We start from the raw sequence: 16,349 nt of genomic DNA, 5'->3' as shown, positions 1-16,349 counted from the left end.
GTTCTATTTTCATATATGGTCTGGCCATTGTCCATTTGTATATTCAGTCTCTCGGAGTAAACGATGTATTAGAGAAATATGGCGTCATGGATGGTCCCCTCTGGACTCTCCCAGGCAACATTGTCAGCGTTTGTCTATTCTTTCTCTTTCTACTCAACTTCTTTTCTTCTTTGAGTTCCAACTTGTAGTATCATATCAACTCTACAACCCCTAAAACAGACCAGAATCCTCTCCGGATAGATCTGAGATTTACTGTGAATAGAGGAGCAGGACTTTATGAAAGATTGAGGAATCAAGGAGGACTCTAAGGTCACTACCGAAGCCACCAGGAGGATCTTGTTATTAATGACATATAAAAGCCGGGTGTGGTGGTGCACGCCTATAATCCCAGCAGCTCAGGAGGCTGAGACAGGAGGATTGCGAGTTCAAAGCCAGCCTCAGCAATGGGGAGGTGCTAAACAACTCAGTGAGACCCTGTCTCTAAATAAAATACAAAATAGGGCTGGGGATGTGGCTCAGTGGTAAAGTGTCCCTGAGTTCAATCCTCGGTTCCAAAAAAAAAAAAAAAAATTATATATATATATAAAGGAAATTGGGAAGAAATAGTCATATTTGTGAAAGAAGATGTCAAGTTTATGTGTCAAGGTGGTAAGTGTCTCCTTGAAGATGTTCTTTAGAACCACACAGTTGGAAACTAGAAGACCATTTTAGAGATGGGAAGATGGAGACAGAGATTGAGTTAAATTTATATTACAAGGATGTCGGTGAAACAGGAGGCTTTGGTGATCCATCTGCAACACACATGAAACAAAAGATGGAGAACAAGAGGTTCAGGCAATCTGGAAATTATCAGGGTTCTGTGAGAGGTGATAACAAACTATTATGTGCTATTAAGAAAAATGTCATCTACCAAAGAAGGAACCGTCTACCAGAGATTTCACAATAGACTCACCCATGTGGAGTAAATGATTAAAGAATGGAGATCTTAGAGTTCCTTTCAAACCATGACATTTTATCTCCTATTTACAGAGATAAAAGTACACCTCAAAAGTGGTTTAATATTTAAGCACTTTCATATTTGTGTCTCTCTCTCTTAGCAGAGGAATTCCACTTTGGTAGCGCTGGTGCGAATCATCCACAATGTCTTCTCTGGTGCTCACCCTGATCTCGAGTTTTCTCTGCCACGTCGTCATTGCAGGACGGAGTAAGTACTTTTTGCCTTTGAGAAGATAATTAATAGAGCCAACATCCTAGTATATGTCAGGGATCGATAATAGTTTTCAATTCAGAGTAGATGTTGGAGAGACTGAATTGACATTTATTCTCTAATATTGATATGCTTAAAACTCCTTAGAAGATACTTAAGCCTCAGAGTATGGACCTGCAACATGGGGATAATAGTAATGCTCACTACAGATGACTGTCGAGGAGACTGGATGAGATATTACACGCGCAGCATTTGGTGTGCGATTTGGTATACTTATTATTGGTAGCAGGGACTATTTCTCATGTGTGTGCTTCAAACTTAAATATGTGCACAGAGACTCCTTGAGCATCTGCTTGTGCTCTCTTTCAGCCTGTCCCCAGCCAGATGACTTACCATTTTCCACAGTCATTCCATTAAAAACATCCTATGAGCCAGGGGAGCAGATAATGTATTCCTGCAAGCCGGGCTATGTGTCTCGGGGAGGAATGAGACGGTTCACTTGTCCTCTCACGGGGATGTGGCCCATCAACACTCTGAAATGCACACGTAAGTCCGCACCTTCCCTCGCCTTCTCTCCCCTCATTTGGGCTCTGGACATTGATGGGAGATAACCGACCTGGTCATGCTCAGGGTGCAGGGACCAGCAGGGGCTGCAGAGTGGAGGGCCGTGGAGGAGCAAGAGGGCCCAGAAGGCTCTGCAGGTGAGAGCAAGGACAATGGGTGCAATTTAGAGGAGAGGAGAAGGTCATAGTCTGGCCCTAAAGGAGGTTAAGAAAAGAGACCAGGACCCATCAAAGGCAACACTGAGGAAGTTAAGACAAGTGGAGATACTCTGGGCTAGGCACTGATGCCAAAGAGACACTTGGACAAACAAAATTGGAGAATTACCGTAATCTTTGGACTTTGCCTCAAAACAAAAGCAGAATGAATAGTTACTTAAGTGAATATAAATTTCATCTAAATTATGTATATATTTATAATAAAATGCAAACAAATGTAGTATATGTTAAATTAAATTAATAATATAAATTCTTTATCTCATTATTGTTTTGTTGTAAACATTTACTTTTATTTATTCCTCCGAATGGTTCTATGGTAGAATGCTAGCCTTTTTTTATACTCAAATATTAAGCAATGAAACACTGAATTCCTAGGAATTATATGTAGAAGTAGTAAAAATAGCTAAATGAGCCTATCTGAGCTCCAATTATTTTGGTATAGACATAACCTTTGCTTAATTACAAATGTTCATGCAAGCAATTTCAATTTTTTTAATTAAAAAAAGGAAATTTTATATTTTTGGTGCTGGGGATCAAATACAGGACCTTGGGCATGCTGAGCACGTACTGTATTTCAGAGCTACAGTCCCAGTCCCTAAACATAATTTTCAATGAAAAATTACTATGCCATTGCTAGGGAAAATTTTGCTTTAAATCAGCAATAACTTTGGAATACTAACAATATAATTTTTAAAGATTTTTAGTTGTAGATGGACACAGTACCTTTATTTTATTTATTTATTTTTCTGTGGTGCTGAAGATCAAACCCAGTGCCTCACACATGCTAGACCAGTGCTCTACCACTGAGCTACATACAACCCCAGCCCCTAACAATATCATTTTAAAGTTATTTTCCATGTGTATACTTCATGTCATTGCATAGACTGTGTATAGTTTTGTGGTTTTCTATTTTTATTGGCATATTATAAAAATTGACTACATCTCTATAGTCTTCCTAATTTGTATTTTATTGGATGCATAATAGTTCAACCATTGATTTACCATGATTAATTAAAACGGTCCTGACAGTGAACATCTAGACTGTGCAAATTCTGCAATTAGCAGAACGGTGTAATGAGCATCTTGGTGCATGTATCATTTGTCTTCATCTGGATAGCTTTCTTAGAAGAGTTACGAGTAGAGTTCCTGAATCAAAGGATAGAAAATTATCTTTGTCTTCTTAAATCACAGCCAGAGTGTGTCCTTTTGCTGGAATCTTAGAAAACGGAGCTGTACGCTACACAACTTTTGAATATCCCAACTCGATCAGTTTTGCTTGTAATCCCGGGTAAGGACTTTCATGACACTAAGCAGCTTAATGCCTTTAAGTGAGACATCAAGTCTGGTTAATATTTCATATCTAGACTTTAGTTTGAACTTGCTGAATACAAATCAAGTTTAGTCCTACTTTTAATTTATATTATATTTCAGTGGTGTTGAGGGTGTGGTAAAGAGTTGAGAGGAAATGAATAATTTGGGGTTTGGCTTCTGCATTACCAACTATGGGAAACTCCAACGATTCACCTTCAGGCTTTGCTGGGACACTCCATGGGCCCCAAGATTAGTTAAGATCCTCAGGAAAAGCATATTAGAAGTCAGAAGTCAATAGAATGGTGGGGTACAGTGGTGCACACTTCTGGTCTCAGTTACTCAGGGGGCGGAGGCAGGAGCATCACTTGCACCCTGAGTTCAAGGCCAACCTGGCCAACTCAGTATGCCCCTGCCTCAGGGGGCGGGGCAGGAGAGGCAGTAGGGGCGGGGAGTGCAGCGCTCAGAGGCAGAGCACATGCTTAGCATGTACAAGTGCCTGGATTCAATCCTCAGAACATTTGAGATGCCATTAATAGCTTGATAGGTGAAAATTCTCTTTTGCAGGTTTTATTTGAATGGAACGAGTTCTTCTAAATGTACTGAGGAGGGAAAATGGAGTCCGGAGCTTCCCGTCTGTGCTCGTGAGTTGATGGGTCCCACTTGTGGGTAGGGTGGCTAGTGGTTTGTACCAAAAGGTCTTCGTTTTAGCACTGAGTCCCACATCTCAGCAACTCCTTAGTCCCAGAAACCTATCATTTCTGGCTCAGTGTGATGGTTGGTGACCCCGTTTTCGTCCTGAGATCATCTTGTTTGGGCATGATCAACCACTCCAGAATGACAGAAGGTGACATTTTACTCACGTACACCTTTCGTATCACCTGGTGGGGGCAGTCATTGCTGGGTTTGCTAACTCCAATCCCCCATGGTTTTGGGGCAAGGGTTTTTCTTTTTTTTTTTTTTTCTTGGCGAGGCTGGGGAATCGAACCCAGGGCCTTGTGCCTGCAAGGCAAGCACTCTACCAACTGAGCTATCTCCCCAGCCCCTGGGGCAAGGATTTAGATACGTCTGGCACTGGCTTATCAGATACTGTCACTTTGACTAGGAGCACTTCCGCAAGCAGTGAGATCAGACCTCTCCCCCTTCCTCCTCATCCCCCGCCCTGGAACCTCATTCATTCATTCCCATCTTTAATAAGTATGAATTAATGATCCAGGATATGCCAGATCCTGCTCAGCCCTGAGGCTGTGAGGCTGAAGGAGACAGCTATGCCCCAAGAGAACCAGCCTAGTGATGGAGACAGGAAAGTAACCCTTTACAGTAAATCATTAAGCCCTGCATTTTCAATTCTGCAAATATTTTAAGGAACTTGACAAGGTGCATTGAAATAGATTAGAAATTGTAATCTAGAGCTTATGTATCCTTTATTATTATTAAGAATGAAAGTACAGATTGTCCTATAAATGGGACACTGGGACAACATAGTATCCTTTACACACCTACACACACACACACACACACACACGTGTGTATATTTATCTCTATAAATAGGACATTGGGTGAATGTGTTAGCCTTTTATGTATCACACAATATATAAAGAAGTAACTTTCATGACCTGTTCAATAATTAATTTTGATGGAAAGGAGCAAAATGCTCAAACAAAGGGTTATATCACGTTTTTGACAACATGTAGCCATGTGACATGGTTTCTTTTGACATTGTCATTGTTCTTGCCATTTGAGAAAAATATGGCTTCTCATGTCAAATCTCACATCATCTCAGACAGTAGTAGGTTCAGGAGTATTTTGCTGTCTTCCTCCTGGTGGGTTTTCATTGCATCATATACTAAACAGATGTCTCTTGAATGTCAACAAGTTTCTGAGATCTTTCTTGTCTTTGTTCATGAATTTGTGAATAATCTGTGAATTTACAATATATGTATCAATTATTCGAGTGAATAAAGGCCGATACTCTTTTCTTCTTTTTACCCTAACAAAAGTGGACTATTTGGAAACCAACCAATTATTTACCCACATCCCCACTGAAGTTGTCACAGGTACCCACTGTCTGTGGTTGAGGCCCATTGACTCTACTCTTTATTTTTCATCAGTGAACTTTGCCAAGAGTTTCCACTGTATCATAACGGTTCATATTGGAACGGACACATTTATTATGTGCCCATTTCACAGAGAGAATTCTATGATTCGTAGCATGTCTGCACTCATATGACCTTCCCTCTTGCTGGTGTTTTCATCCTTGTTGTCAGTTTCAGGGGACATTCATTTAGTCTATTTTCCCTCTTAGTGCCTGTAGCTTGAGACCCAATCTCGAAGGCGAATCAAAAAGTCAAAACCAGTGACTCTGCTGTGGAGAAACCAGAGTGACTATGGACTCTCTAGCACTTCAAACACTTGCAGAACTACCTGACTCCCAGGCAAAAGATCACCAGTGTGTCTTTCTCAAGCTCAGGCACTTGTTCCCTATTACAAGTCAAAGTCAGAGCAATACCTGGTACTCGGCACAGAGCCCAGCATTTATAACCACATCTTATGGGCTTCCCTCTTATAAATCGTGCTAGTGAATTGTGTCCATAAGATCTGATAATCATTTCATTCACTGTCAAACATTCTTCAAAGATACCAAAAATTTAATTTTTCTCAAGCATTCAGCCTAAGTGTTTTCTGTAGAATATTCTTTAGGGTACAAAAGCACAGGTCACAACTTGTCAACGAATAACCTCAAGTTGCAACCGTTAGAGTCTCAGGCAGCCATGCAGTGCCTAGCACATTACTATGGTGAGTACCTTGTCCCAGTGTCCTATTGATAGGATAACTACCTTTGAACAAGGTAGTTATAATTTGAAATGCAGTAAATTTCTCAAAATAAATGACACCTGAGTTCTAGAAAATACATTCACGAAAGCATGCATTTATTATATTAGGTGTCAGTTATGTGCATGATATTTTGTTCAGTTGAACATTTAATAGAAGTAACTTCCACAGAAAAGTTTATGCCATTGGCACAATGAGTTTAAAAATACTTTCGAATGCTCCAACCATTCTCCTATTGGTTTTCTCAAAAGAACAGACCTCTACAAAATTATTTTAAGATCCCAGAAGTGGTACATTTGTTACTCAATTTAAGCTTTGATATGTGTTCCACATCTGGGATGATGGGAAATAACGGGTGAGCTAAGAGTCCTCCACGGGTCTTGCATTCTAGGATTCTAGGAGGATGAAGGATTCCTCCAGAGTTCTTGGTGGCTCATCTCAGGTTATGCTAGCTGAGCAACCAGGCTCAGCACTGGACCTTGCTTCTGTAGGGGAGGGCCGTTCTCATGTTTAACTTGTGATTTTATGTTAGTTCAATCTTCGAGGAGGGGGCCCAGGTATCAGAATAACAGCAATAGTTCTTTAACTTTTCAGTGAGATAGATCCTAGCCCCAAAAGCAAGTGGAAAAGTAAAGCAATTCCAAATAAATCCTAATTTAAGAAAAACCAAACTACAAAACAAGTTTTTTTAAGGATAAATTAAGTAAAGGTTTTACTCAGTAGTAGGAATCACCCCCATTCCTATAAGTAACTTGTTTACCTTTTTTTAAAAAATATTTTTAGCTGCAGATGGACACAATATCTTTATTTAATTTATTTTTTTAATGTGGTGCTGAGAATGGAACCCGGTGCCTCCCACATGCTAGGCGAGTGCTCTACTACTGAGCCACCACCCCAGCCCCAATTTGTTTACCTTTTAAGATGCTTTATACCAACGATGTAAATTCACCCTTTCTTTTAGTTTCAAACAGGCTACTTTATCTCCAACCTAATCCGAATGAGTGATTCTCATGCTTTAATGTACATGTGAACTACCTAGACATTTTATTAAAGTGTAAATTCTGATTCAAGCATCGGGGTGTGGTCTGAGCTTCTGCACTTCTAATAAGCTCCCAGGATTTAGTATGCCCAAGCTGCTAGTCCATGGACCACTTTTTGAGACAGCAAGGGTGAAGATAATTCAGGTCAAATCACATTTGGGTCACTTGCTCTATGTTGGTGTAACTATCTCTGAACTTGTTGAAATTCCTTATTGGTCAGGGCAGTGTGATAAGCCACTGCCATGACTCTGGGTCCTTTGGGTTACATGTACATACCCACTGCATACAAAGTCTCAAAGCATGAGACATTTAATAGAACAAACAAACCGAGCTCGCAATGGAACTCAGATGTCACAAACAACTTTGTACCAAATGCTGTGATCAGTCATTATTTTAGGATGATGTCTCAGCAATGTTCTCCACAAATTCTACCTTCCGGAAACATCTTCCAAGGTAGTATTTAGATCAAAGATTTTATGGAAACCTAACCATTGTGTTGTAAAGGACAAACCAGAAGTGGCAAAACTTAAACTTATTAGTTTTTAGGTTTTTGACTGGTTTGGACATCTGATTTGGGAATCACATTTTCTTGTTTGGCATTTATAACTGACTCTTATTTCCCTGTTATTTGATCAAAATTTGCATTTTCTCAAGTACCTTTTGGATTTTCCTTTTTTTTTTTTTCTGGAAAGAGTATATTTACAAGACTCAATTATTTTCATAGAAATGACAAGTTATTTCTTTCTCCAGCCATAACCTGCCCTCCACCTCCAGTACCTAAATTCGCAACACTTAGTGTCCATAAGCCGTCAGCTGGGAACAATTCCCTCTATAGGGACACAGCAGTCTTTGAATGTTTGCCGCACTATGCTATGTTTGGAAATAATACAGTTACCTGCACAGCACATGGAAACTGGACTGAATTACCAGAGTGCAGAGGTAAGTGGATGCTAGGACAAAATAATTGTGGTAGGGTGGAATCCCATTTTTGGAAAGTATTAAAAATTCCAACTATCATGGAATATTTCAAAGTATCCATTCAACAAATGTTCACTGAGCATCTACCATGTGTCAGGCTGTGTGGCAGGCACAGGGGATAATATCCGATAAATAAGATCTGCTTCTGACCCGAAGTGAAATAAATATCATGCATGTCTGGAGCTACCTAGGAAAGCTTCCCAGAGGTAGTGGCCCTTGGAGTGGCCCTGGAGGAGAAGAGAGGAACCTGGGAAAGACATGCCACACAGGGCACAGTCCTTGCAAAGTCAGAGAGTCATGAAAGAACAAGAGGTGTCCACAGAGCTGACCATTTTCATGAGGCCAGTGAAGAGAAGGGTGGGTTAGGAGATGGAGATAAAAACTGAGCTGGGCTCCAATTGTGATATCTTTACAATCTTGACCTAAACTTAAAAATCACAGAGGTGTTTGGTTTTCTCTAAAAAATTATGAAAATTCTTCCTCCTTTGACTTCATCTGTCATTACTATCTTTGGATTTGCCATCTGCATAACAAGTGACAAATTACAGAGTTTATCATGCATGCAAAGAGTTATGCTAAGGGCTGTTAACTTCTCCAGTGGTAGACGTTACGGGTAACTAGCGAATGGTTCAAAACATAAGTGGATTTTAATGTGGGGGAATTACCAATAACAGCAAAAGCTAACATCTTTTGGGGCACTTAAGTGTGAACCGTGCATTAGTTTCCTGTCACATAAATGTCACCTCACTAATTCTCCCAAATCCTGAGCAGTAGGTTCTTTTCTCCTTTTTTTTAATCCCAACCCTTCACCTAGATGTATCAAGTATTAACAAGTGAGACATGTCACCTCATTAAACTACCTCCCAAGGCTGCTTCTGGCTGCAGCCCTGCTCTCTTGAGCGCAGTCACTAGGGATACAGGTTACTGTGGCGGATACTGAGGCAGCTGGAAAGCAGCACTGTTTTTCTTGGATGCATTTTATGCTGCCTTCTTTTACAGTCTGAAGACAAAATAACGATGATTAGTTTTAACATTTCAAAACCAAATAATGATGTGCAAAGTGTGCATGGGGTCTCTGTGTTTTAATTTCATGGTTTATTGGTTGTAAGAAAGATTTCCTTCTTTTTTTTTTTTTCTAAGCCACCATCTTGGATTGTGTGGGATTTTGCAATCATAACACCTTATGTTATGTGTGAAAGCCCAAAGAACTTAGTAGATTATCATTACTTACTTTCCAAGTGGTGTTTGTTTTTTAAATACTCAGGGTCCTATAAGTATAAGAGAATGGAGACTGAATTTAGCACAAAGCATTTAGAAATTGCATTCTGGTCGCAGGAGTGCCCAGTGACTCCGTGGTGTTATGGAGACAGAACGTAGCCCTTCTCTAACTACTGGGCAACCTGACTACTTCTTACTAATCTTATTGAATAAACTTTGTAGAAGTAAAATGCCCATTCCCAACAAGACCAGACAATGGGTTTGTGAACTATCCTGCAAAAAGAGTACTTTCTTACAAGGATAAAGCCACGTTTGGATGCCACGACACATACACCCTGGACGGCCCGGAAGAAGTCGAATGCACCAAAATGGGAAACTGGTCTGCACAGCCGAGCTGTAAAGGTATGAAAACATGGGGCAGGCCCTCGAGGGTTTCTGAATTTATCCAGACAACACCTTTACTTGCCAGTTTTTTGTTCTATTCATTTTCCACTAGTTGCTCAGACTTGCATCACAGCTATTGGCAAGTGAGAGACTTCCCCATGTTCATGTTCATGGGGAAGCTTCGTGTCAAGGAGCTTGCTTGAGATTAAGCTGTGGGAAATAAACAAGTCCTTTGTATGTATTGATAATATGGTGGAAGATCATGTGGGATTCCTGTATTTGCTTTTAAATCTTTGCCTGTGAACATCTTTGTTTTCTGTCTGTGCAAGGTTCTTTTTGTTGCAAAAATCAACCACCCATTCAAGCTAGTTCAAAGAAACAGGGGCTTAGAATAAAAAAGATGTATGGAGATGAGGAAATGAAATACAACTGGTACTTCTAGGATTGAAACTGAAAGTCAGGAACTATTGCTGCTCTTCACATCTCGATGGTCTCTCCCATCTCTGGGTCTCTGCTTCCTTGCACTTGGCTTTATTATACAGCAGGATCTCTCTGCTAAAGGATACATCACCAGCTGGCACCTTTTCCCCGAGATGCTGGGTCCTTTATAGTTAGGTGTCTATCTAGCTATGATCAGTCAGTGTGACCCTTATGCAAAGAATAACAACCTAGTGCAGTATCTCTGCTCGGGTTGCTGTGGGCTGGACAGTTTAAGCAGGAACAGAAAATAGGCTCAGCAGGTAAAATGGTGAATGACTAGTGTCTGTGGTTGAAATTCCCTGGAAGCAGAGACAGGGATTAAAGTGCAATTGATTTCTTAAGCAAGAAAGATAGTGAGGCAGGAGGGATAAGGTGGGGCACTGGTTCTTGAACTTCCCTGTGCATCAGAATCTCCTAGAGAGCTTATTTAAACTCAGATTTCTGGGCTCCACCCTCAGTTCTGATTCAGTGGATCTGGGGTGGAACCTGGGAATATGCATTCCAAGCAAGTTCCCAGGTGGTATTGATGCTGCTGATCCTATGCTGATCCTCCTCCAGAGTTTGGCTTCATTTTCATAGTACCAGGACTCTGGGCACAAATTCTCCCTGAGTTAATTCTTCCAAGAGGCAGAGGGATCTGTGTTTCGTATTCCCTTGTCCATTAGTCATGGCTGTGGACTGTTCTCTTCCCTGACTCCGAGGATGGTGGTAGGGTAGTTTGCATAACTATCTTAGCCAAGTGATTCCCCTATGGCTGAAGCATTTTTTTTTTTTTTTCTAAGAGAAAGGATTATTTGTGAGCTGTTGTGAGCCCACAGAGGCTGGCTGGTAGATCTACTAACTTAATAAACAGGATCTGAGTGGGGCAGTGTAGTCTTACCTGAAGTTCTTTTTTACTGGAGGCTAGAAGCTGAAACTTCTGTGACCTTAGTAGTTACTGCAGGGAAAGAGAAGACCACATTTAAGGCCATGAGTAGTGATTCCATTGATAGAGATGGGCCGTTAGCAATTATATTGACATTGTTCACTGCACACGTTCTTGGAATCCTCTTGTCTTGACCCATTTCTTTCAGGTATTACTCGTCTACTAGTTCAAAGACTACATTGTCTTTAAGAAAGATTCACTGACTTCATCAGTCTTAATGACACACATTCTCTTTCAGCATCTTGTAAATTATCTGTTAAAAAAGCCACTGTGCTATACCAAGGAGAGAGAGTGAAGCTCCAGGAAAAATTTAAGGATGGAATGGTGCATGGTGACAAAGTTTCTTTCTTCTGCAAAAATAAGGAAAAGAAGTGTAGCTATACAGAGGAGGCTCAGTGCATAGACGGCACCATTGAAATCCCCAAATGTTTCAAGGGTAAGTCTACACTGCAGTGTTCAGCTAGGATTTCCCTTGCCATAATCAGCACTTGTGTTATATAATGACTATAAGAAATCTTATCTGTTTGGCCATGAATTTTTTTTTTTTTTTTTTTTTTTTTTTTTGTACTGGGGATTGAATTCAGGGATGCTTAACCACTGAGCTACATCCCCAGCCCTTTTTATGTTTTATTTTGAGACAGGGTCTTGCTAAGTTGCTCAGGGCCTCGATAAGGTGTTGAGGCTGGCTTTGAACTTGTAATCCTCCTGCCTCAGCCTCCAGAGTTGTAGAGATTACCAGTGTGCTCCACTGCACCTGTCAGTCACAAAAATTTTTAAAAAGACTGATAATAGGAAGGAACAGTCAGATCAAGCAGGGAGTTGCTTAGTGTCTCCACTTGCATAAACATTTTTTTCTAATTCTTTTCCTTAAAATCGGTATTGTGGTTTTACACAATGAATGTCAGATAAACTATGATATTTGACATAATTTCAAGTTAGGAGTGAATAGTAATGCTGAATCAAATATTGAATAACTGTCCCCAATAATAAAAGAATTCATGGCTATTGTAATTGGTCTATAGGTTACCTATAATTTTTTTTTCCTTTCTTCACAATGCCTACTTTGAAAACTATCCTTTAGAGCAAAATATTCGTTAGAGCAAAATATTTTAAGGAAGGTGATATTAAATTTGTGTGAGATAAAGAAATTATAATAGCCAACATTTTGAGAACTAAATGCTAACCTTTTAGATTTCAGGTTTAGGGTATAAATATGTTTGTCACTAGGAAGGGAGACCCAGGTAGCGGCCGAAGCTATTGCTAGTTCTAGGTTTAGAAATGTCCCAGGAAAGTGGGAAGACCTCTATTGGCTCCTGGGAGGGAACACATGAGAGCAGATGGAGCTGAGAAGAGAGGGATCTGAGAAGTGGCAACTGGAGGGAGAGAAGGAAATATGACCAATTCGTAAAACACACCTCATAGGGTAGGTTTGATTTTTAGAAATATCATGTCTGACATGGAATAAGTCCTCAACCTATGACATCACTATCATTAGAATTACAAATAGTTAGAACTCCATGGAATAAGATGTTGTACAAAAGCTGGCAGAGACTCTGGTGAGATGTTAAACACTAAAGCTGAGAAAATATCATAAGCCTAGTATAGATCAATAGAAAAATACTAGAAAAGGGACTGGGTGTGGCGTTGCAGGACTGTATTCCCAGTGACTCAGGAGGCTGAGGCAGGAGGATCACAAGTGCAAAGCCAGCCTCAGCAGTATGAGGCCCTAAGCAATTGAATGAAACCCTGTCTCCAAATAAAAAATAAAAAGGGCAAAGGATGTGGTCCAGTGTAAAAGTGCCCCTGGGTCCCATCCCCAGTACCAACAACAACAACAACAACAAAAACAAACAAAAAACCAAGAACCAAACAAAAAAAAAACAAAAACAGAAACAAATGAACAAAACCCCCACAAACCAGAGCCTTGTTGATATATTTTTGTAGGCTGTTTTTCTACATGGTCTTCAGACCGATGCAGCACTATTGTGCTTCGAAGAATAAATAAAGGGATGATACAGTTTTTTTTTTTTCTCTTTTAATAGGAACTGTCAGAGTTATCTAAAACCTTTTATTTTCTCTCTTGGAAATGAATGGCTAATCATTGCCTGAATGTTTTCTCTCCAATATTTAAACCCCACACTAAATGGTATCATTCATACAATCATATTTATTCTGCGCATTTGTAACATGTATTTGATTTGGCTTAGCTACTTAACAGAGTCAAGAAATGATCATTTCTCCTGGAATATTTGTCTTTTTCTTCCCCCACAGAACACAGCTCTTTGGCTTTCTGGAAAACGGATGCATCCGATGTAAAGCCGTGCTGAGGCTGCCTTCAGTGGAGGTCAAGTGCCAGGCTAGTGCCTGTGCTTTCAAGGAACCCGTGGAGGTGGAGAAATAAAGCCCCTGAACCTACCACCTCAGCCCTTGCAGCTTTACTCCTCATGGTGTCTCGCATTTAGTCATGTGGTCTGGTCGAGAAACCCGGATGCTGGGAACATCACCATTTCATGGCTGTGAAGTGGGAAGTGTAGACCATTATCCAGGTGACCCAGCTCTCATCTGTCTCACCCTGCTCACCAGCACTGTCACCCAAAACACCTGCAATGCACTTTTTTTTAAATAGGCCGGATCATAGACCCCCCCCACCCCACCGCCCCATCAGGATTACCTGTCTCCTGTTCTGAGAATGGTCCAGAAGTCTGCTTTTATGACACAGCTCCCAGTTAATTCCTGTGCTTCCTCAGGTTAGAGAAGCATCGCCATAGAAGAATAAGCATGAACTTCCAGATCTATAGAACTGGATTTGAATCCTTAATGTTGGGTTGACATAAGGCCAAAGACCCCTTTCCTTACCCACTAAGTCTCCAAGGTCCCTGAGGGATATCGCTTCTTGGCACACATTCAACTCCCTGGCCCTCCTCTTTTTCTGTAGTACATACTGCCAAACCCACTCAGGGCTCTGTCTGCCTTCCCCATGTCTGCTCCTGAGCGGCTGCATGTAGCTGGAAGAAGAGGAATAACTCACAATCCCGCTGACAGACCTACTCTAGATTCACCAGAACAAACCTTACACAGGCCCTCAGCTCTGTCCAGTAATCCCACCATTCTTCTCGGGTCCATTCACTGCCCCAACCCTCCAAAGTGGCTATTTCTCTTCCCAGTACTCCTGGAGTCACCCTCTTGCTCCTTCCTGTGTGTCCTCACTCACTTGATGGGGAATCAACTGGGCTGGCCCAGGTAGGACTGGGAAGCAGTGAAAATATAAAATGAGGTTCGACAAAATACAGCACCCCTTCATGCTCAAATCACTAGAAAAGATAGGGATAGTAGGAACATTCCTCAACATTGTGAAGGCTATCTACGCTAAGCCCATGGCCAACATCATTCCTAATGGAGAAAAACTGAAAGCATTCCCTATAAAAACTGGAACAAGACAGGGATGCCCTCTTTCACCACTTCTATTCATCATCCTTGAAATACTAGCCAGAGCAATTAGACAGACTAAAGAAATTAAAGGGATACAAATAGGAAAAGAGGAACTCAAGCTGTCACTATTTGCTGATGACATGATTCTCTATTTAGAGGATCCAAAAAACTCCTCCAGAAAACTTTTAGACCTCATAAATGAATTCAGTAAAATTCATTTTAAAAAATGAATTTTTTTAAAAAAAATCAACACGCATAAATCTAAAGCATTTTTATACATAAGTGATGAAATATCTGAAAGGGAAATGAGGAAAACAACTCCATTTGCAATAGCCTCAAAAAAATAAAATACTTGAGAATTAATCTAACCAAAGAGGTGAAAGATCTCAACAGTGAAAACTACAAAATATTGAAGAAATTGAAGAAGACCTTAGAAGATGGAAAGATCCCCCATGTTCTTGGATAGGCAGAATTAATATTATCAAAATGGTCATACTTCCAAAGGTGCCATACAGATTTAATGCAATTCCAATTAAAATCCTTATGGCGTTTCTCATAGAAACAGAAAAAGCAATCATGAAATTCATCTGGAAGAACAAAAGACCCAGAATAGCTAAAGCAATTCTGGGCAGGAAGAGTGATGTGGGAGGTATCACAATACCAGACCTTAATCTCCACTATAGAGCAATGGTAACAAAAACAGCATGGTATTGGCACCAAAATAGGTAGATCAATGGTACAGGATAGAAGACACGGAGACATACAGAGATAAGTACAGTTATCTCATACTAGACAAAGGTGCCAGAAACTTACAATGGAGAAAAGATAGCCTCCTCAACAAATGGTGCTGGGAAAACTGGAAATCCATATGCAGTAAAATGAAATTAAACCGCTATCTCTCACCCTGCACAAAACTCAACTCAAAATGGATCAAGGACCTACGAATTAAACCTGAAACCCTTCACCAAATAGAAGAAAAAGTAGACCCAAATCTCCATCATGTTGGCTTAGGATCAGACTTCCTTAACAAGACCCCCATAGTGCAAGAAATAAAAGCAAGAATCAATAAATGTGATAGATTCAAACTAAAAAGTTTTTTCAGCCCAGGAAACAGTCAATAATGTGAAAAGAGAGCCTACAGAGTGGGAGAAAATCTTTTCCACACACACTTCAGACAGAGCACTCTCATCTCCAAAGTTTATAAAGAAATTTACAAACTTTACACCCAAAATACAAAGAACCCCATCAATAAATGGGCTAAGGAAATGGGTTGTCACTTCACAGAAGAAGATATACAGGTGATCAACAAATATATGAAAAAGTAATTAGAGAAATGCATCCCTAGTAATTAGAGAAATGCAAATTAAAACCACTCTAAGATTTCATCTAACTCCAATTAGAATGGCTATTATCAAGAACACAAGCAATGATAAGTGTTGGCATGGATGTGGAGGAAAAGGCACACTCACACATCGCTGATGGAGTTGCAAATTGGCAGCCACTCTGGATAGCAGTATGGAGATTCCCCAGAAAGCTTGGAATGGACCCACCATTTGACCCAGCTATCCCACATCTTGTTTTATACCCAAAGGACTTAAAATCAGCATACTACAGTGAGGCAGCCACATCAATGTTCATAGCAGCTCAATTCACCATAGCTAGATTGTGGAACCAACCTAGATGCCCTTCAATTGATGAATGGATAAAGAAACTGTGGTACACGGTGGAATATTACTCAGCCATAAAGAAGAATAAAGTTATGGCATTTG

General features: G+C 40.4%; 1 protein-coding gene across 1 annotated transcript; it reads left to right on the top strand.

Moving 5' to 3' along the window:
- The first annotated feature begins 1,043 nt into the window (after positions 1 to 1,043).
- Positions 1,044 to 13,567, top strand: Apoh (apolipoprotein H). The gene is made up of 8 exons (XM_047542831.1): positions 1,044 to 1,204; positions 1,577 to 1,753; positions 3,178 to 3,274; positions 3,862 to 3,938; positions 7,917 to 8,105; positions 9,585 to 9,764; positions 11,390 to 11,587; positions 13,423 to 13,567. The coding sequence occupies exons 1-8, from the start codon at positions 1,141 to 1,143 to the stop codon at positions 13,476 to 13,478; spliced, it is 1,038 nt and encodes a 345-aa protein (XP_047398787.1). The 5' UTR covers positions 1,044 to 1,140; the 3' UTR covers positions 13,479 to 13,567.
- Positions 13,568 to 16,349: the final 2,782 nt, after the last annotated feature.

The sequence above is a fragment of the Sciurus carolinensis genome, chromosome 3 (genome assembly GCF_902686445.1).
Source record: "Sciurus carolinensis chromosome 3, mSciCar1.2, whole genome shotgun sequence".
NCBI classification, from domain to species: Eukaryota; Metazoa; Chordata; class Mammalia; order Rodentia; family Sciuridae; genus Sciurus; species Sciurus carolinensis.
This window is presented reverse-complemented; position numbering and strand designations above follow the sequence as displayed.

Coding starts and splice junctions, on each gene's coding strand:
- Apoh (XM_047542831.1), top strand. CDS start 1,141: ATGTCTTCTCTGGTGCTCACCCTGATCTCGAGTTTTCTCTGCCACGTC. Junction 3,275..3,861: donor AGTTTTGCTTGTAATCCCGG/GTAAGGACTTTC, acceptor TCTCTTTTGCAG/GTTTTATTTGAATGGAACGA. Junction 8,106..9,584: donor TGAATTACCAGAGTGCAGAG/GTAAGTGGATGC, acceptor TAAACTTTGTAG/AAGTAAAATGCCCATTCCCA.